This window comes from Coturnix japonica, chromosome 1, assembly GCF_054131305.1.
Source record: "Coturnix japonica strain WE chromosome 1, WE-NBRP24, whole genome shotgun sequence".
In the NCBI taxonomy this organism is placed as follows: Eukaryota; Metazoa; Chordata; class Aves; order Galliformes; family Phasianidae; genus Coturnix; species Coturnix japonica.
In genome coordinates, this window is record NC_140663.1 from 18,430,269 (window position 1) to 18,451,909 (window position 21,641).

The 21,641-nt window shown below is 35.7% G+C and overlaps 1 protein-coding gene across 2 annotated transcripts in view; it reads left to right on the forward strand.

The window, feature by feature from the left end:
- The window catches only part of GRM8 (glutamate metabotropic receptor 8), a 303,037-nt gene that overhangs the window by 52,340 nt on the left and 229,056 nt on the right, over window positions 1-21,641 (forward strand). For both annotated transcript variants that reach the window (XM_032442703.2, XM_015852739.3), the window contains exon 2: window positions 7,091-7,307. In XM_032442703.2, the coding sequence (XP_032298594.2) occupies window positions 7,091-7,307 (217 nt within the window). The remainder of the gene's footprint in view (window positions 1-7,090; window positions 7,308-21,641) is intronic.

Sequence of the window (21,641 nt, forward strand, 5' to 3'; positions counted from 1 at the left end):
TAAATATCCTTTTAATGTTTTTGCCCTAAAGTGCATCACAGAGCACAAAGACCCGTACATTACAGAGTGGTAAATTTGTTTTGTAGATGCTGCATCTATTGAGGGATTTGAAGTTGTGATATTACTTTTCTTTTTTATGTACTATTCCCTGTATGTAATTAAAAGTAATTACTCCTAATCAGTCTCTGACCTACTTTGACCCATGGAAGCAAACTATTTATCAAATTCAAACCCTTTATATAATACACATTCCTTCTTTTTGTACCCAGTTGTATGAGGCAGCACAGAGGTCACAAACTAAATAGCCTTGCTGTAACTCATCTGGTTAGACTTTATGAAAGGTGTTTTCTGGCTGGTGGAGGTGGAATGAAATGCTACACAAGTTTAATATTATGCCATCCCAATACCCTGATGCTATACAAATATGTGTTTTAGCTATAAGAAATTATTTTCTTTAGGGTAATTCACTCTATGCAGAGTACCATAGTTGCTGATTGATTTGCCCTCCAGAGGTAACCTCAGGAAGAAGTACAATATCTCATTTCTGTTTTTTTGGTTGGGGAAAAAAGACAATCAATAATGAAGGAGGATATGCATATTTGGCCTTATCTCTGTATTTCTGTTGATCTAGTGATTATGTTTGACTCCATCATGTTTCAAAAACTGTGCCAACCTATGGTGGTTGCAGAAATAATTTTGTTGACCACAATCTGCTCTGTTGCTTCGCACCTATGTCCTTTTCCCATTAAAACCTCTGTGTAGCTCATCTATGGTATATGCTCCTTAGGAATATATCCTTAGAATGTAACTGATGTCCAAAGAGGTAAAAACAGTAGAAGAGTAATAGGAATTGAAAAGAAAGAGTAAAATAATTTACCCATTCCAACTGAGAAACATTTACGTGTGATGGATCACTTCTGTCTGTGTATCTGCAGAACAGACTAGCAAGAGCTGTATTAGATTCATTCAAGAAGTCCATATTTCTGCACAAAAACATACAAATGCAGAGGAATTTTCACAAAAATTATCATTACCTGATTGTTAGCTCCTTAACAAGGGGTGTACAAGTTGCAAGCAGCCTTGAAAGATACCATTATGATAGTTAGTACCAATATAATGACTTAGAGTAACTCAAATGTTTTTTTGTTTTTTTTTTTTAAATCCTGCCTTCCAAGTGAAATTTATTAATGTCAGCTTTCAGATTATACCTCCATTCTTTCCCTTTCCAAAGCTTTTAAATTTTTCTCTCTTTTTGTTTTTTATTTTTTATTTTTTTCTTCTCTTTTCATCTAAATGTATTTTAAGTCATATCCACCTAGGTAAAAACTGTTCTTAATGTGTTTGCTCTAGCAGGTATGCAAATACATTTCTTGGGAACATCTATGTTAATTCCTGACTGGTATAACTACTGGGCATATGATGAATATGCCCAGCAGATGTCTCTCAGATGGTGTCAAAGTGCTAAACATTAAGAGAGAACATACACTGTGTCTTTCTGAATAAAGAAAATTTACAAATGCATGTTTTTAAATCTTAATGAATATACATCTAATGGGAACATAAATAGCAACAGAATGGTCTTTTTCTTGGTAAAATCCATGGAAAAAGGCTGAATCAAAAACTTCATGTGCTGAACCTTCTCAACATGAGCTTTAGGGGGTTTGTAGTCAGTGGAGCTGGCAAGACATCAACCTGCTCTGTGCCCTGAAAGGGTCGTTTCACATCTCCAAAGGCATGAGTGAGTCTTAACATGTTAAATATTTCCAGGATGTTCTCTAGTCTTGGTTTATTCTCAAAATGAATGAAATAAGGTCTCTGGTAATTCATGGGTAAGCTTGTCAGTATTTGCCACAGGTGGACGAATGAAGGCATTTCAGAAAGAAATTGATAATTAGCTGTGCTAATCATCATGTGTTGTTAAAATGAATGGGATAGTAAGATTCAGAAGAAGACCTGTAGCTGTTTATAGTAATCTTCTGAATTGCATATATAACAGTTACGTTTATCTCCCAGGCTCCTTTTAGTGTCAGTGGAAGGAAATGGGCAGTTTCAGGGTGCATTTCATCTCCTATAGCTGGTAACAAAATGGAGCAGTTTTAATCTTTTTTTTTTTTTTTTTTTTTGTATAGTTCAAGATATTATTAAGCCTCATCAAACTCTTTTAAATCTTGTATGTCTAACCTGAGTGAGTTTAGCATTACTGCGCTGCAGGCTGACACACATTTTCTGAAGTGCAGGCAGGCTAGGATGATGCTCGGGCTAATGGCAATTTACAGATATGCCTAGTAGCTGAAAGACAGTGACCTCAGCTCTCATTCAGCAACTGTTCAATATCTAAGCCCTGAGGATTCATTTCACTGCTGTGAGTTGTTTTTTTTTTTTTTTTTTTTTTTTTTTTATTCATGGAGAACTCTTTCTTGCTGTACAGAAGAGGGAATAAAAATCTTGAAAAGAAAGAGCTATTAATGTTTAATGATAGATATTTAAAATTCAAAAAATCACTAAGATGAAAGCGTGTTTCCACAGTCAAATTTTATTTCAAGCACACTTACTTCTTTGCAAGATTTACTAGTTGGTGGTAAAATGCCAGTTAATGCTGACCAATAATGAACCTAAATCTTACTTTGTTACTTTGTTCGTTAAAATTATTACTGTTTTTAATGTGCTATTGCTAATAGTTCACAAAAACAAAACAAAACAAAAGAATAGACTGCTCAGTGGTGAGAGAAAGGAAAAGAGAAATAAAAAAGATTATTGATAAAGTTAGTAGTGATAGGACTGAGTGGGTAGTGAAACTGAAGATGTGAGTTATTTAAGCCCATTATGCTGCGTGTCTGTATTTCATGGTTACTTCTCTGAGTGTAACTCATTATCAGTAATGCTCAAAATTACTGGTGATTCTTTTCTTGGGTCTTTTTTTTCATGTGAGTTTAGCTCGTTTTGCTGTCTGCTACTCTGCTTCCAAATCATGCTTCCAGCTGAAAGACTGCATTAAGGAAGATGGCACTTGAAATGACCAGCAGATACTATACACTGACAAATGCAGCAGGCGAATGGATTTGAGAGCTCAGTAAGAAAGATTCCATTGAACTTTTGTCCTTAATTTGAACAGAATATCATAGAAGAGAAGGCACAGTGGCTGAGAGCTGCCTGCTGTACTGGAGATTCTTTACTGGAAGGGCAAGCAGATCTCAGTTTTCTGTGCTTTTCTTAGTGCAACACCTGTATGGATTTGGATCCCTGCACTGGACACACCAAACACATCCAGAGTCATAATCAGTGATGAAAAGTAGTTGGGAGATGGATTTTTTTTTCTTTTCTTTTTTTCAGTATGCGGAAGACTGTAAGTGGTTCACCACTTGGGTGAAATAAATGACATACAATGTTAGCTGCTTTTGGCTCTTCTGAAATTGCTCACACCTGCTCCATCAGGAAGCAGCAGTCTGTTCTGTAGTAATGTTTGGTAGATATCTCATACAGATATTCCCTCTTTGAAGTGCTGCCACAATTGCAGCTTTTGGACAGCTAGTTCTGACGTAACTGCTCTGTCTTCTTTGATCCTCTTGGAAGAAGAGATCTTTAGAGACAGATTTTAAATCAACTCGGAGATGTGCCCAAAAAGATCCAGGAAAAAAAAAGTACTCTTGACTGACGATTTTGGCTTGAATTTGTGTTGCAGGCTTAGCAACAGTTATAAACTGTTGTTCCTTGTTTATTTTTTTATTTTTATTTTTTTGTCCCCTCCTTTTTTTCTTCCGTTTTTATTTTTATTTTTTTGTCAAAACACATAGAGTCATTTTCTGATGTCTGTGACTGTGAATAGTAGACAAAATGAGATGAAACCATCACTGACTTAAAGGACTGACAAATTGCTGGTAGTTTCAGCTGCAGCCCAGGATGCTCTAAGATTATGACCAGTCCATACTAAAACTGGATATTATTTCAAATACAGGCATTGTATTTAAAACTCCACGCTGTAAATATATGTCTTCAAATAACATTAGAGTTTTTAGAAGATCGGCTTAAGCTTAAAAGTGAAAATAAGGCTTTTATGAATTTCTCTGCGTAGTAATTTCAAAGAGTTCAAGAATGTCACTCACTGGAAGTAGAGAGTTTATCATATCATAGGTTAACAGAAGGAGAGCAGCCTAACCATAGGCTAGGAAAAAACAGGAAAAAAATCATCAGTGAACATTCAGACATAAATGCTTCCAGCCCTTCACAGGGAACGTGACAGCTGTTGTGTGACAACTCATTCAAATGTAGTTATACAATCCTTTGTTTTTTCCCTTTTGTCCCCCAAAGAACTGACGTGTTATTGACCGTGCTACATAACATATAAATACAGTGAAAATGTTGCATGTATTCTATTTAATTATGGAAATTTAGAGTGATCCATTTAGAATGGGAAATATAGGAGCAAAAGACCTTTTACAGGTCTCTTTCAAAAAGCAAATTTACATCTCAAGGGGCCAATAGAACCTGAAGTATAAATACAGAATGTATTTAGGGAGTTTTTAAAACACATATTACTGAATTGATAGAGCATAACAGTTCCTTTGCTTAGGCAGCATTATGCTCTGTCTTGTAAAATGTACTTGGGGACATGTAGAATGTTTTATTAAACATACAGTCCATGATTAGGGTTGTTACCTTTTAATGAATATATTTTTGATTCATGGGTTGTTGAACCACTAAATCCCTGCAATTTTTCCTTGTGCCAAACAATGTCTGAGCATTGTTCTGTGTGTCTTCAAGCAACCTTATTAATGTATGATAGAAATAAATAACCTGAATATTCTGTTGCATGAGCCATTTTTCTTGAAATTTAGGCATGGCTTTCTGTTTAGGCAGTGGTTCCCCCTCCCTTTATTTCATGCTAGTGATAAGTTGGCAGGAGCTATAAAGCTGTGATGGCTTAAGGTGCATCCAGTGATTTCTGGGGTGTTTGTTTTGGACCATTATTTACCTTACCTTCTCTTCCACTGTTATTAGAAATAACTCTAGGGAAGGAGCTGAGCTACAGGGAGCTGAAAAGTAGGAAAATTGCTTCTCTTCTCTGCCTTTTCCATGGCTCCAAATCAGCGATACTCACCGAACATAAAATATCTCTATTGATCTGAAGAATCTCATTGCAAAGTTGTACCAACAGCTCTCCTACCTGTATCTAGGATTTGTTATTCGTCTCATGCCTGAAGAGGAAGAAGAACTGAGAAACTTACTAGGTGTATAATGCTGTGGTCTGGCCTTCAAGTTTTTCAACAGCAAAAGATCTGTCTGTTAGGTCTCTTGCTGGTGTTGATTTTATGGTTGTTATCAATGAGATAATTTTCCTCAAACCCCCTGGTTTTTGTGAAATGACACACTGAGTTGCAAAATGGTGCACAAAGGTTGTCTTTACTTTCTTTATACCTAGAAAAAGCTGACTGTTCTAAACAGTAATGGAGCAGATTTTGAAGGGGAATGATATGTGCTCTAAATGAGCATAATTGTGTTGTTGGGAAACAGAATCCATCCTCTGTAAAGAGATAAAGATGTTTCAAATATTTTCTGAAAGAAAGGGAATTTGTACAAGACAACTTTTGTAAAGAGATTTTATCTTGTTTTTTCTTGGTGGGTCTTTGATATGTTAGTAATACTGATTTGAATGAGATATAACCTTTTACTTGCTTTATCTGTGATCCTCCCTTTTTTTCTGTTCTAACTGTTATTATTCCAGTATTTCAGATTGTTTATTCTTACGCTTCTCCATGAGTAGAAAATCTCTTAAAGAAATGTGTAGCCAAGATACGTAAGAGTTTTTTTTTTTTTCCTGGCTGAGAAATGATTTTGCCACCCCTTAGGCCATAAACTGTTCTTTTTAAGGTTGTAGGAATTTGTGCTGCCTTTAAAGGCAGGGTTAGTGACCGGAATGTTAATAGCGTACATTTGCCTTAAATTTAACTAAAAAAAAATAAAAAAATTGAGAAAACACTATACAGGATGCAAGTGTTCCACTGAAGTAATCTACCATAGCATCTAAAATAACAGTGGGCATTTATTGGATGACTTGTTGTCAAGACCTTTTAAATGTGGTTCTCGAAACAATCAGTTTAGAACTGATATCAGGTTAGGAACTCTTAACATTGCTTCATTGAAGGCTATTTTGTATTTTGTAGGATGTACATTAAGCATCTGTTATTAACAGAGATTATAAATGCAGTGAAATATTTGTGGTGTCTTTGATTTGAAGCCAGTGACTATTCATCTATCTTATCCTTGTAAATGAGAAAATCATTCCCTTTTTAAATGTTAATTAAACCTTCTTGAACCAAAATGCTTTTCAGAATAATTGAATATTATCTATTGACAACTTTGTTTGGACCCTGACAAACCATTTACTGAAGAGAGTGCTGATTTATTTTTTAAGTGTATTTCAATTATTTACAGGGTATATTGTCTCTCTCTCTCTCTCTCTCTCTATCTATATATATATGTATACTGTTTCCACAAAGACTGCTCAAGTGAAGGACTGCAAACCTTCATTTCAACCATTTTCCTTCTCTGAATTTATATTGTATAGAGACTATATACTTATATACAGTTGTGTATTTTTCATCAGATAGCTTTTGGTATTTGGTATCCAGAAAGAAAAAGGAAAAACATGCATATAGGTATGTACATAGAGAAAAAAGAAAATGGAAGGAACCTACATTTTACTCATCGAGTTGAAGTGTGGCATTTTTAAGAACCACAGACATCAATTATGTGACCTTCTTACCTTCTGCAATAGTACTAAGCATCCCTCCTTTAAAAAAGATCTGTTCCTGTCATGACCAAGATCACAAAAGAAGTTGTTATGCTTACATGTCGACAATCGTGACATCTGGAGCAAAGCAGAATGCATTATTTCTTACTCAGAGTGTTATTTAAGACTTGACTGGCATTTTACAAAATCTGAGCTGCTTTCTGATCAGTTGATTTAATTAAAGCAAGATATTCAGTTCTGCAGAGTGCATGTACATCATCTATTTTAAGCCTTTTGAACACATACATATATAGAGAGAAATGACACTGTATAGTCTTGCATTACTTGTCTTTTTATTTCTAGATACCTCAAATCAGCTATGCATCTACAGCTCCAGAACTGAGCGATAACACCAGGTATGACTTCTTCTCTCGAGTTGTCCCACCTGACTCCTACCAAGCACAGGCCATGGTTGACATTGTGACAGCTCTTGGGTGGAACTATGTGTCAACATTGGCTTCTGAAGGAAACTACGGAGAGAGTGGCGTAGAGGCATTCACCCAGATCTCTAGGGAAATCGGTAGGTGTACGCTTGTCGGGTTTTGTATTTATAGCTGTCAGATCATCACTGAGCTCTGCTTGGTTCTGCACAGGATGATCAGAACACCTGTATGTTGGTGTTCTCAGATGGAGGGGGTTACTGTTGATTTTGCTGTTTGTCAGTCTGCCAAGGTAATAGTTCTAGTACTAATTTAAGAACAGCTGGAGAGAGGCAAAAAATGTGTGCCTTGTACCACTTTTGGAAAAGAGAAGCTTCTTGATGGAGTTGGCAAGTATGATAAGTCTCTCCATAGTCACTTAAGGTTAATTTATACTAACAAACTATTAACTGGGCAGAAAACAACCACCAAATGCATTAGAGCCAGATTAGAGGAAGCACAATTGAGTTATCTTAGGAAAATCGTATTCCAGTGAGTCTTCGTTTTCCTTGTTCCAACATGGATACATCTCAAGCTTTTATTTTCAGTGAATTTGAACAACAAGAAGTAATCTGTGAAATACAAACACATGCTCTCATTGTTTTTCCTTCAGGATGAAATGTGCTGTGTAAATACAGACATTATTATGAGAATTATTTTTAAATTCTTTTGATTTTTTTTTCCCCTCCTCACTTCTGTAGTTATTTCTGGCCTGTAAAATTGATAATTTCTCTGGAGCAGTAGGTTTTGAACACCAAGGAATAAAGATGACAAGTAGCAGATGGTTTGATAGAAGGATAAATTGGTCTTCCACTAACTAAAATGATAAATGGCAAAATAGTATCCTTTCTGAAAAAACACAGTAATTTGCAAGCAGTGCTCTCATCCTTCATAGCCTGGGTTAATTTACTGAGTTTGATTTCCAGGGCGTGTACTTATGAACTCTGTCTCTTTCATGTCAGCTTAGGTGAGAAAATATTCCATCTCAATCATATGGATAACATCTCAATCATATGGGAAGTTGCGTGTGTGTTTCAGGTACTTACACTTGAACCATAAAATTTGCTGATTCCTCACAGCAACTTGGCAGTAAGACGAAAATGCAGCAATTCATGCCACTTAGGGAAGTCATGTGTATAACATACTGGATCAGTTAACTAATAAATATTCTGTTTCTACCTTTAAATCAGCACTGATAGATCCTTGGTATCTTCATGGGTGAGCTAAACTACACTGCAGTGGTTTGACTGGGGGTTAGCAAAGGCGTGGGTAATTCATCCACACTTCACATCAGAAAGGCAAGGTTCATCTGTTGTGTCAAATACTGCAGTGACTAGATTGCCTCTAGAAGAAATTCACAGAATAGTTCATTGGCTGAACAAATCTAATATATATATACATTTACAGGATAATAGCTTTGTAGCTGTAGAAGAAACAGACAGGGTCATGTTTTTTAATTTAGTAGTGTTTTTATACTGTTGCATATATCGTTCTCCTAAGCAAATTTGGGAACACTGATCAGGTGAAAATGTTGTATGCTGGATGCAGGCCTATTAAGAAAACTACTCAGAGAGTAATTATTAATGGTGTGAGTTTTAAAGGAAGAATGGATTGAGTGGTGTTTGGCTTGGGTTTTTACTAGATCAGATACTAGCCAATAGTTTCATGTTTAGTACAGATGGACTTGGAATGAAGAATGTACTTGCAAAATCTGGAGGTAACTTCAAGCAGGGAAAGACTAGGAATGTACTGGAAGAGAGAGGGAGAGTATGAAACTGTGGTCTTTAAAAATAGCATGGATTTTAAAAGACAAATGCAAGACACCGTACTTCAGTAACACACAGTACAATGAGGAAAAAGACTGGTTAAAGAATGCTAACTCAAAAATGAGATGGTAAGAAATTATAACCTGCCTGTATTTCTCCTGTCATCCTGGGACATGCAGACAAGAGTATCATCTTTAAAATAATTTGAGTAATCACCTAATTTGCCTGGCAATTACGAAACTTCATTTTGATACAATACGGGTTTTAACCCTCACTTCACAATGGGTGAGAGAATCCACAAGCGAGAACAAGGCCTAGATCTTGAAAATGTGGTCTGCACAGAACATCTGAGTTTTTTAGTCTGTTTGTTAGTCTGAAGAAGAGCTGATTAGGTAGATGATGGAAAATAATGTTTTCAAACAGACAAATGGCTTTTACAAAATGGTAGAGGAACACACATTCATTCAAAGATAGTGTGTCTGAAGAGAAATAATGGAACTAATCTCCAGCATTAGAGATCAGTTTAGATTTAGTTCAGTTTAGATTTGAAGAAAGCCCCTTTTAATGATTAAGATATTAAAGCATTAGACCAGATGGCTTGGGGTTGTTTTGGAGCCTCCATCACTGAGAATCTGGGAGAATGCATTAGACAAACACCTGCCCAAGGATTATATAAGTGTACTTAGCTTTTCCTTTAGGCTGGGAGGTGGATTGGATGATTTTTTAATGTCCCTTTCAGCCTAATTCTATTATTCTCTTTCCTCTGACTTTTCACCTAAACCACAGGACTGGAAATCCTTTTAAAATGTAAAGTTCAAGTATCATCTAATTACAAGGCCTGAGTCTAGGTAGGTAGGTTTATAAAAATCACCATTCACAACTGGACACAAAATGGGAAAACATACCAGCTCCATGTTAATAAAATGTGTGTTAAGGACCTAATAAGGACATTGCTCCCTTTGTGCTGTAGGCATACAAATACGTAGGACAGCTTTCTGAATTCTTTACATCCTTCTGAAGGTAAGTAACCAACGACTGGAAGAAAAATAAATGTGAAGATAAGTGCAGTGGAAAGCAATAAATTGAGGAGGGAATGTGAAAGAAATTGATGTATTCACTTCTGAAAAAAGTTCAGTGCCTGTGAGGACATGTGACACAGCAGTTTTGAAACTATAGATATGCAAGTGTGCAGCTTCTTTTTTCTTTTTTCATTTGTTTTTTTCTCCAGGCATTTAAGAAATAATAATGGGTAAAAATATTTCCAAAACGAAAAATAATTTCAGATACTTATTTCAAGCACTTATTTGTCATGATCTTGAGTCTTTATATCAAACTTATAGTTTGATGGGTTTTCTGTTCAGCTTCTATTTCTTGATCGGTAGCAGACGCAAAATGGAACAGGCTCCCAAATGAAATGTGGAGTACTGAAAAGGTCAAAGTGGTGCCACTGTGACATGTCACAGAATATATTACTTTTCAAAATCTGCCCCCATTTTAATGACAGAAATCCAGTCTGGGACAAAGGATAGCTGGAAATTAAGTAATTTACATGGCAATGATTGCAAGGAGAATTATACTTGTTCCAACTTGCTCTTCCATGCATTACTATTTGAAGACAATGATTATAGCATTTTTACTCCCATTACAAAGTTGATCAATGACATTACTATAATCATTTTGGCATCATAATCAAATCATTTTGGTACATTGGCTAAAGGAGTGGATTGGTATGGTAATGCTTAAGAGTTTAAGCACCAACTGAGAGAAACTAAAAAGACGAATAGAATAGAATAGAAGCAAGGATGCCTTAACAAGTCCTCATTAAACTGTCATGCTGAATGTTGTTCTTCTGTTTACTTTGCTGTTAATAACATTTGACAAAATAGGTGCTGAGAAGTCTCTAATCAGCCTTTCTCTTAGTAGTTCATTCTCTCTGCTGTTATGTACCAAATGAATCTACAATCAGAGATAAAGTCATGGCACTCTTTTCACTTTTTTATTTTTAAACAGAATACAAAACCATTTTATTCAGAAAAATCTATTTGGCATCAGAATACTCACTCAGTTGTACTGAAAAATGGAAGAAATCCATGGATGGTGTATGAAATGTTACATGAGAGATTTTATCTCTATAAATGGTCAATGAAAAATTGACACAAGTGCTGTTGGGTAGTTGCGCTGGAACACTTATAAAGTAGTATTGGAAGAGTAGGTACAGATCATAAAGGAAGGCTGTAGCTGCTTATTAAGAAAAGATTAGGAAATTTAGCATTGCTTGCCTTTTTTTGCTTGTCTGTTTGTATTGCACACCTTGCCAAAGGTGTAAAAACTGTAGCAAAGAGAATTTAGAACCAGATCTTAGTCTGAGGCAAAATGACAGCTTTGTTGCAGCTTTGCCTCAGAAGAAAACTGTGTACTTCATATCAAAATATGCTCTTGCTTGCTTGCTTTTTAGAAACAGAATTTTGTAGTTTTACCTACCTTTTATCCTGATATATAGAAGTTAATAGCATTTTTCTGAAGGGGAAAACAGTTTATGGTCCCTCGTAATATTTTACCATTACAATCACACTGATATCTATATGCTTAATTTAAAAAAAAAAAAGCGTACTTAATGAATGTGACAGGAGCTTCATGGACATGGTTCCCGATTTCAGCACATGTAGCTGTGTTTTATTTACATGGAGAACTGTCTGTGAAAATGCTTGTCTTCAGTGAGGTTCTTAGGTCACCTTGTCTCTGTTGTTCTGTGTGTGTCTACAGTTGTTCATTGTATCTCTACTTTACTCAAAAATGTGTGATTACTTCAAACATTTAATATCTTTTGTATTTCTAAGGTTTCAGTGGATAAATTGAAAGTTTAGCAGCAAGTGAGGAGGGAGGGATGTACAGGAAAATAAACCTCCAAAGTGTATAACCTTTCCTCTCCACTTAGATGATTCATTGATTATTTAGAAATAAGCAAGATTGATTGTTATTTAATTTAATTCATTTCAAGAATCTAGCAGTAACGTTTTCTATGCTTCTGGTATCAAACTGAAGCTTTTTATATCTTATTAGGTAAGCTGATGAATAGACTCATTTTTTCTGTACTTCCTCTTCCCCCTTTCATCCAAATGGTTTTTATTAGGAGAAATGTTGCAGCAGGAACACTGAAGAAATACAATATATAAAATGTAACCTTTTCCCCAGAGGTATTTATGTTTTAGATACTGAATTCACACTTAACTAATTTTAATTTGTTAACTAATAATATTCCAACATGCCCTTACAAAGAGGAAACAGCTTAATTCAGTTTTAAGTTTTCCTTTTATATTTATGCAGCTGAACTCTATTGATAACACTTTATTTCAAGCTGCAAGCTGTAATTAATAATAACACTACATAATTGAGCACAGGATCTTCAAAGTAATGTTCAAAAAATTATGAAATCTGATGGTAGGTGTATTAATATTACAGCTGGAAAATAATTCCATTATTTTTAATATTTGCACTAATTAGTACCTGACAAAAGGATTTACAATAAATGACTGTTATGGTTTCTCTCAGAGATATTAATCAATGTGGTGTTCTTCAGGTTCAATTTTCTGTCTGTCTGTCTGTCTTAATAACTTAAAGGCAGTATCTCAGCAGCAAGCACAGTGGTGCTTTTATGTTACACTGTGAACCTCCTGTGACTGTTAGAAGAGGGGCTTCTTTATCTTTAATAGCTCTTGAGGACTTCATACTTCAGTGAGTTCAGGTACTTTTTAAACATGTAGAAAGTTCACTATCTGCACTGGGGAAAAAAGCCAGAAAGCTTCTGTAGATCTGAGTTTTTTTAACCTTTTTGCCCTGAAGAATATGTACTATGCAGTGGACTGTGTTGAAGATGTTAGCCAAACCTCACTTCCTTAACTGGCATGGTACCAATGCACTCATAATCTTAATAGGAGTTGTATTCCATTCAGATGCTTACTCCTGAGACAAATTCAAGAAATAATATGCCTCTAACAAATATTTTTTTAAGCAACTGGGACAAAAATATATATTAAAACTGCTGGAAACAATTGCAAAGAATGCTGGAGATGCTCTGCAAATAATTTATAGACAGTACAATTTACTCAGAGGTTATCTAAGCAATATGGTCACATGTTCATAAGCACCATTATATTTTAACACTTTTGAAGTGAATGAAGTTGTTATGTGAGCTGGCAGAGGGGGTCCCAAGGAGATTTTGTTCTGGACCTGGTGGTGGATACTGTCTCTGTCCTACAAGAGATAAGGATGTATGCTCTTGTTCTCCTACTAGTACAAATAATTTCTGTTCTACAGGATACAGTTTGCAGTTTGATTCTGGAAAGCAATCTTGTGCAAGAAGTGGAGACTTGTGTACTGTGCTTGAAACTGAAAGAAGTCAGTACTTACCTTCCTGTACCTCATGGGGTTTAGCAAGGATTCCATGTGCAGGAAGATCTCTTCTGGGTGTGCCAACAAGGCTTGGAGTAGGAAGACCTCGCACTTTGTGCTTTGTCATGTCAACCGATGTTTATTGTCTCAAGCCAACTGGTCTGTGAACTGAGGTCAAGACTCAGTTCATTACCTCCTTTTATGTGTTAGAGCTGCCAAATAGCTGAGATATTCAATCTCTTCTGTGTCTGAAGCTGATTTTATTTCTTGTATAGCAGTCAGCCCTTGGAGATCAGAGACAGATAAGCTCCTCTGAGCAAGGACACTGTGCTTTCACAGTGATGCCTACTGTGGAATTTACTGTGAATTTAGAAAACTCCACAAATTAAATGTTTAAAAAACTCATTAAAATAAGGAGGAACTCTGCATCTTTATGTCTACATTGTACTGAACTTTGCTGCTGTAAGGACTAGGGAAGGCACTGGATTATCTGACTTCTTTTTCTCTTTTTACTTCACTTGAAAACCATACTCCATTTAAACATTAGATATTTGCATTGATTGTAAGCATAAATTCAAAGAATATTAAAAATATCCAGGAAGCCAGCTTGTATCTTGGCAGCACTTCTAGTGCAATAATTTATTTGTGTAACCATTTAACTTAGTCATATTACCTAGTTTGAGATTTGTAAATGTAGAAATACAAATAAAAATATACATGTGTCAGTGCATTTTAAGAGAGCAATCCAACTGGATTAAAAGCGTGCTTTGTTGAAATGCAGTGTGTAGTGATCAAAGCAAATATGAATTTTCCTCGGTGTTTTTTTTTCAAATGCAATGGAATTTGCAGCAGTGGTTGGGATCACAGATTTCAGTGACCATAAACAAGTCAATAGTTTAAAGGGGGAACAGTTTCAAATAAGATGTAAGGTGTACTTTCTAGTGTCAGATATGTATAAGAATTAAGAAACACTAAGAGATACTAATATATGTTTAACTCAGTAGGAAACTCAGTGTTTAACTCAGTAGGAAAAATCTCTCTACAAAAAAGCTCACTACAACATGTTGGGCCAAATACAGATTTTGCTGCTTTAACTTAAGTATGTGTTACACCTGGGATCAGACCTCTGAGATTATTATAAGGGCACTTTCTGGACAGATGACCTATTGTTAAAACTTCTGAAATAAGTGGTAGGACAAATATGTATATGTATAAATTTACTACCAGACTGAAGTTTAAGGTGAAGCATGAACAACATCCAGTGTGATTTGCAGTCTGAATAAGCATGTTTGTTTTTACATTGTGGTTTTCATGTGGAGTAAGACAGAAGAGAACTGTGGGAAGTACTTTACAGTTTATTGTCATGGTGGTTATTCTTAGCCTGCAAAGGAAATTCTGTTCCAGGTGCTTCACAGATTCTGCATGAAGAGTGAGATTTGTTGTTCTTTGTAAGGAACTAAGATCTCCTTTGTCCTGTATTTGTTACAAATTTATGCTATTGTCACTTCCACAGAGGTGGTATGAATAATTGCATTGAGTGTTCTTGAATCAGAGTTGAAATATGTAGGAACTGGCATGTTCTTGATGAAAGGCTGTGTTAGTGAACTTTACCAAGATAATGTTTAACAGATCTGCTTTCCCAGCATATAAAAATTTGGTTAAGGAGCACCTGTATGTAAGGCACAATCTGAGCTGAGGTGAAGGGAAAAGGCATGGACTTGGACTGCATTTATGTGTTCTCTTTTGTCAGCAGATTGCTCACAGTATTTGAACTGTAATCTTGCTCCTGCTTCACTTGTTTTGAGTCAGTAGTCTTATTGATGTTAAGAAATCAAATTGGTAAAGAGAAGATCTGCCAATTGAATTTGCTTAGAAAACTGCATTTTCTGTTTGTCTGCTGCCCCAAGTTCCATTGCTTTCTAGTTAGTTTTAAGCATTTCACATTTTTACAGGTTTTCTTTCTACACTTCAAGAGAGAAGAGTCTCTCTTAACTGTCATTTGTGAGAAATGCCTATGATTGAGTATTGGCAAGATTTTCTTTGCATCAGCACTTTGAAGATCTATACCTGTGGTTTAAACAATGAAACACTGGAACTTTTGGGCTGAGTCTGACATTGTAGGTCAATATCTTGTCTCCAGTGGTGGCCTCATTTATGTGGATGAGACTTCTTTGTCACTGGCAGAATTACCTATCCAAAGAGTGTTCTGTAACCGTGGGCATTTAGTAGCTAGTACATAGATTTCTCAAACCATGGCAGTTTATAAGCATTTAGATTCATAAATTCCTCTTTTGAACTTTCTTTGTTCTCTGACTTTGATATTAGGAGTTGTAGGTAGGAGAATCCAATTTACCTCCTTAGTAACATATCTTTCTACTTAAATCTAAGTTAGAATATATGAAATAATTACAGTATAATAGTTTTTACTGTCAGTTTCTGGATTTCTTGTTTCATTTGTATTTATGTTAAGCTATGGAGCCATGGCTGAACAGTCCAAGTGAAGACTTGCTGTTGATTTGTATAGTGTCATTGTAATCTCATTCTTCCCCATTCTTTATGTACCCTGGCAAATTGTAAGCTTTTTATGTAGGCTACTGGGTATCAAGCAAATAATTTCCAATAACTATCTGTTCTCATGCTCAAGGTTTATTAACAAATGGCTGCAGCTGATTTAGAGATCAGTGGTGTGTGTGAACAATACCAGGTATCAATGCCTGTGTATACTCCCTTGCATTTGTCAATAGGCAATATTTTTTCACTGATATAGTTGTTAATCAAGCTTTGAAACTAATCTGTCTCCTCTCTCTATTCTTTATTATTTCAAGTAGTTTCATAACATCTTCAAATTTCCCCATTTCTCTGCTCAATACTCTTGCCCTTCCCTCCCTCCCATGAAGAATGTTGTGTCATACAGCACAAGCTATAGCAGGCAGTTCCAGTTCATACATTTTTATCCTTTTCCAGTAATGACTTTTGGCTCTTTCTGTTCATTGCTTTGTTAAGTAGAGGAGGACTCATCCATCCTCTCACTCCTATATTTCTGCCTGTTGATTTCAAGTTCCTGGAGTCGTTCTTTTGAAAGCTCTGTTATGAACTTTGAAATTCTATATGCAAGACTGATGTCTGTTTTGGTAATAACTAGCATTACATTTTAAATAAGTACTGACAATAACAGAATGAAGGGAGATATGAACTTATGCATTTATCTGCTGTGCCTGCGTGGCCCTCATGAATACATTTATTCTTCGAAATAGTCTAAACGCATCATTTTCCTATCACATAGGATCTTATTATCTGTTACTTAACATGTAGAGCTAGTAGTTTAAACATCAAAGTTAGCAACTTCCAAAATGTGCCAAGTTAAATTTGTGTTATCATACTGCTATACCTGAAGCAACAGACTTAGTCACATAGAAAGCCCATGTAACTGGATGGAAGTCTCTCAAGTTTTAGATTAGCCCTAAACACAACTTGGGATTTCTCTTTTTGAGAAATCCTGGCTACTGGTAACCTCACCGTGAACTGATGCAAGATATTGCATTAAGCTTTTTTGTGCAATTTTTTTTTGTGTTAATGTTCAAGTGAATAATGCTTTCTTCAGATTTCATTATAATTTTATTAAAAAAAAAAACAAAAACTACCTCTGTGAAATAGAGAGGTAGTATTTAATCTGATGTTTTTGCAATAGAGACAAAAAAATGAACAAATAAAATTGTAGCTGTTGGTTTTCAAAATATGCTTTAATTTAAGCTAAGTAGTAATCTCTGTCAGAAAAGAAGTCATAAGGGTTATTGCTCCACAAGAATCAGTTTTCCTTCCTTTCTTCCCGTGACTGTATGCCAAATTTCTGTTCTGAAAATAATTATGTGCACAATAAGTCATCTGTATTTCTGGGCAGTTCTACCAAGACCTTGAAAACTGTTAAAGCTCATGAATTGTGATTTTTTTTTTTTTAATCTCTGAAAAGAAAACATTATTATTTCCTATTTTTCCCCTTACACTGTAGAAGTATCCATGGCCTATATGAGAAACAAAATTTTGCAGTTGTCACTGACTGCTATACAAGGCACTTAAGCTTTGCTCATCTTCATGTTGCAGAAGAGGTGAGTGAGTCGAATGTATAATGATGACAGTGTACTTGAAAGATTATAAGATAAAAATGTCTGATTGGAAAACTCAAATCAAACTTCTGTTTAATTATGTTTACTTTCTTTCTTGTGTTGAAGAGTGAAGGACCATACTGTGCTCTGAGTCAAAGTAAGCAGATATTTGTTAATCAACTTGTAGTGGTGTAACTTAGCAGTAGTTCTCTCTTGGATGCTTGCATGAGCCTGCACATGTTCAGAATAGGGTAACCCATTTAGTCAGCTACATGTATTTCCTTTAATTCTGTTACTTAGTTAATTGCCCACAAAGCTCCAAAGAATTCTGTTCAAAGAATACAACATTTCAAAGAACTGCTATTACTCGTTACAGAAAAAAAGCAAGCATATGTGTACACAACACTAATAGTTGGAAATTCTCCTACATCAAGTTAATTTTTCTTTTAGAATTGTGTGATTTTTATGCAAATGATGAGCTGTGGTGCTATACTAACAATTTGGGTGGCAGTAATATGTATATTGTGAAACTTTAGTGATTAGAAAAAAGTTATTTTTTCTCACTTTGGTCAAAACGTGTTCTCTCAAGGACTTTGTATGATGGAAAAAGTTTTGCTTATTCCTCTACCTTTTAGCATTTCTTCAGTATAGAATGATGAGTGAATTTTCGTCTCATTTTAGAAGCAACTGAAATGGATCTAATTGTTTTAAGTGCTGATATTCTAACAAAAGTGCCAGTCTCTTTCTTTAACACTGTTAATTAAAGTAGGATATTTTGACTAGACAATTAATCAAGGGAATGAATTACAAAACACTACCCTTGAGTAGCAGAAGTGTCATGCAGATAAATCCCTGTGTACTGCTGTAGCTGTATGCTTCTAGAAAAGCTTTCTACCACATATATACTAAGTGAAATATTCAGACCTGTAGCATAGCCTTTAGTGTCCTTCGTAAGTCAGCTTCTCCTTGGGTCATTGCCAAAATGCTGTGATTGGTCATAGGAGGAGGAACAAAAATTCATAAACCTTGCAAACCAAAGAATGAGACAGTTGTTCTTTTCCAAATTGAGACCGGGTATATGCATATATGGAGTTTGTAAATATTTAAGGAGTGGTTGACCAAGAAAAACAAAAGTGTCCCAAGACTTCAATGATTCCTGCAAACATTTCTGTCAGTAACTTGCAGAATGTTATTAAACCCTGTGGACAGAAACCACATCTAATTTCAGCAAGGCAAGATCTGTTTTCATTCAAGAACGGTGACAGAAAGTCCTAATTAATTTTCATGACAAATTACTTATTTTTGTAGTTATTCCCACCTTCCTCTTTGCTCCTTTTATTTTAAGGGGCTCTTTGTGTTTCCCATTTGCACTGTCTGCTCTCTATAAAACAGCATACACGTGCCAGAACATCAATGGAGCCTATAACCTTTGAGAGAACTGTAGATTAATAGGTAGTGGTATCTGGGATGCAAACTCATAGTGGCACCATTTGTAGAAAGGCTCAAAATGTGACCAAATGATTTTGCACAGTCCCAGGAAATAAAAGCCCTTTTTTTAAATCAAAGTTTAAGCTCAGGTTTGGCATGAGTACCATTAATGCCGCTGCATGTACATTGAGGGGTCATGTGTCTCAGAAGAACCTGTACATGTCTTAAGGGCCATCCCTCTTGCATAAAATTACTTTTTCAAAATTTCCCATGGACAACCAGTGTAAAGTACAAATCCACAAGCCAGGGACACTATGCACTAACATGCTTAGATACCAAAAAAGGGCAGAACTTTACTGTGTACTATAGCATATTTGTTGTGAGATGCATTTCAACATTTTCTAAGTCCACTAAGTTGAGCGATGTGATTATAAGTTTTTTACCCAACGTGTTAATGCACTTAATGAAGTGCAGATAATGGAGCGCTGCTCAATTTATAAGAATTGTCAGACCTCAAAATTGCTTCCATTATATTGTAATATTTTATTTATTAAATCCTTTCAGAGCCTATTCGGGAAGTAAAAATATTATTTAATTTCAGTTAAATTGTTTTAGTTGGTTAATGTTTATTTTTTTTTCTGAGTACTTTTTTGTTTGTATGTTTGTTTGTTTTTTTGTTGTTTTCTCCCAAGATGTCTCTTTCATGGTATTGAGAAGATAAAGCCAACCTAGTGGACGCTCTTGTTTCTTGTAACATTTATACAGAACAAAGTATATAGTACTTCTTGCCAATAATCAAGACTCCCTTGTCACTGCATAGACATCTAAGAAAGAATATCTCGAGCTTTAATCTGCTTGTAAAAATAGTGTCAGAAATGAATGAAACTATCAAGTACAAGCAAGATATATTCTTTTATTGCTAAACTGTGTGAAAAATATATGGATTTATTTCTTCTTCCAGTTAAATGCAAAGATTTTTATTTTATTTCAAGTAACCCTCTGAACAATATTGGTGACACAGAGGAAAGTTTTTGCAGGCCTAGTTTTGGATCTGTGACTGATGTTTAAGGGCATTTCATGACTAAATTGCTTCACTGTTTTGATATTTTAGTTAATCAGATGTACATGCGTTAATAGTGATATCTGCAGGGAGACGAAGTCATAGGACTTTGAAGATGATTTTCTTCCCATGTGACCATGGTAAGGTCTGAGCACAGTAGGCAGAAAAGGATTTCAAGAAATGGCAAGTGTTCAATTCAGATGTAGAATGACTTCATAATTAGAGAGTAATGGTAATGGTCAGTTCTCTGCAGTAATGTCCTTGAAATTATAAGGTTCATTAACTAAGGTCATTTTAACAGGATTTGTCTTAGCTTTCTTTGTCTGTGAAAAATAATTACAAAGGAGACGGATTTCTGAAAGAAGAACATTTGGTTGTGTTTAGAAAATGTGTTAGTTGATAGAAGAGCTCCCATATGTATACTTGCCACAGGCACAACAAGCTTGTGACAAATTCCTTTGGGCTACCTGCTCCTCAGGTGCCTCTCAGGAGGAGTGGTGAAAGGCATTCAAGGACTTCTGTGGTGGGTAGAGAGCTGCCTTCTGTTTTCTTCTTTTGCTCATTTTCTACTTCATTTATTATACAGACATAGAGAAAATGTGCAGGCTGTGTCCAAATACTTTTTCATTATCCAGAACTGGAGAGTCTACACAGAATAAAAGAGAGAAAAAAATAAATGAAAGAAAGGAGAGAAAAAATAAAAACAGTGAAGAAAAAAAAAAAAAACAGAGTAGATTTCTTGTTATCTGTTATAAACCTGTAGTTTATATTATGTTCATCTTGGACTCAATGATCCTTGTGAGTTCCTTCCAGTTTGGGAGATTCAATGGTAACAATAAAACACTTAACAAAGTGCAGTTATGTTTTCTTAAGGAGTGTATTTTAATAGGGTCCCTGAATTGATTTATTCATGAGAAGGATAACACAGTTTAAGGGAACTGTTATGTCACAGCCTGAACTGATGACTGAGCACCTGGTGAAGGAGAGGGGAGGTGGAAAGGGAGTGGAAGGAGGGAGGTGGCTGGTCCAGGAAGCACAAATGCAAGCAAACTCATGGTCCACCCCTCCATCCCTGGGCATATTTAAGGGCTAGCCTTTGAAAGGAGATTCTAGACTAAGGCTGCTTAATTGCAAGGAGCATTTTTAAAGCTAGAGACTCTCCTGTTGGGTGACGTGACTTTTTCCTATGTATGGTTGTTGACATTCCTAATGATGCTTTTCCTGGTACTGCAAAGAACTTATCAGAAGGAATTTTACTGCTTCTAAGGACTAAGACACAGCAAGTCTCAAATTGGCCCTTGATCAGTTTATGAAAGGGACTGTGCTGTGCATTTGCTTGATATAATGTGGGATCAGCCCTAAACACTGGATGATCCCTTCACACACATCCTGTATCATTCTTAGTCTTTGCTCGTGCTCTTGAAACTGAGTGGTTGCACAGGTTCTAAGTTTGAAGGTCAAGCTTGGCTTCCATATACACCATCCTATTTTCTCAAGATGTGTATTTGCTGTTTCTTTTGGATGATATCCTGAATGGTGATTGTGTAATTTCTCTTTCATCTGAAGTGGTTTTATTCAAGTGAAATCTCTAGTCTTCAGTAAATGTTCCTCTCGGTGATGTGCATAATCTCTGCTCTATCTTGCTCTGTTTGACTATCCTGGCACTGCAAGAGTAACTAACAGCAGTGAAGT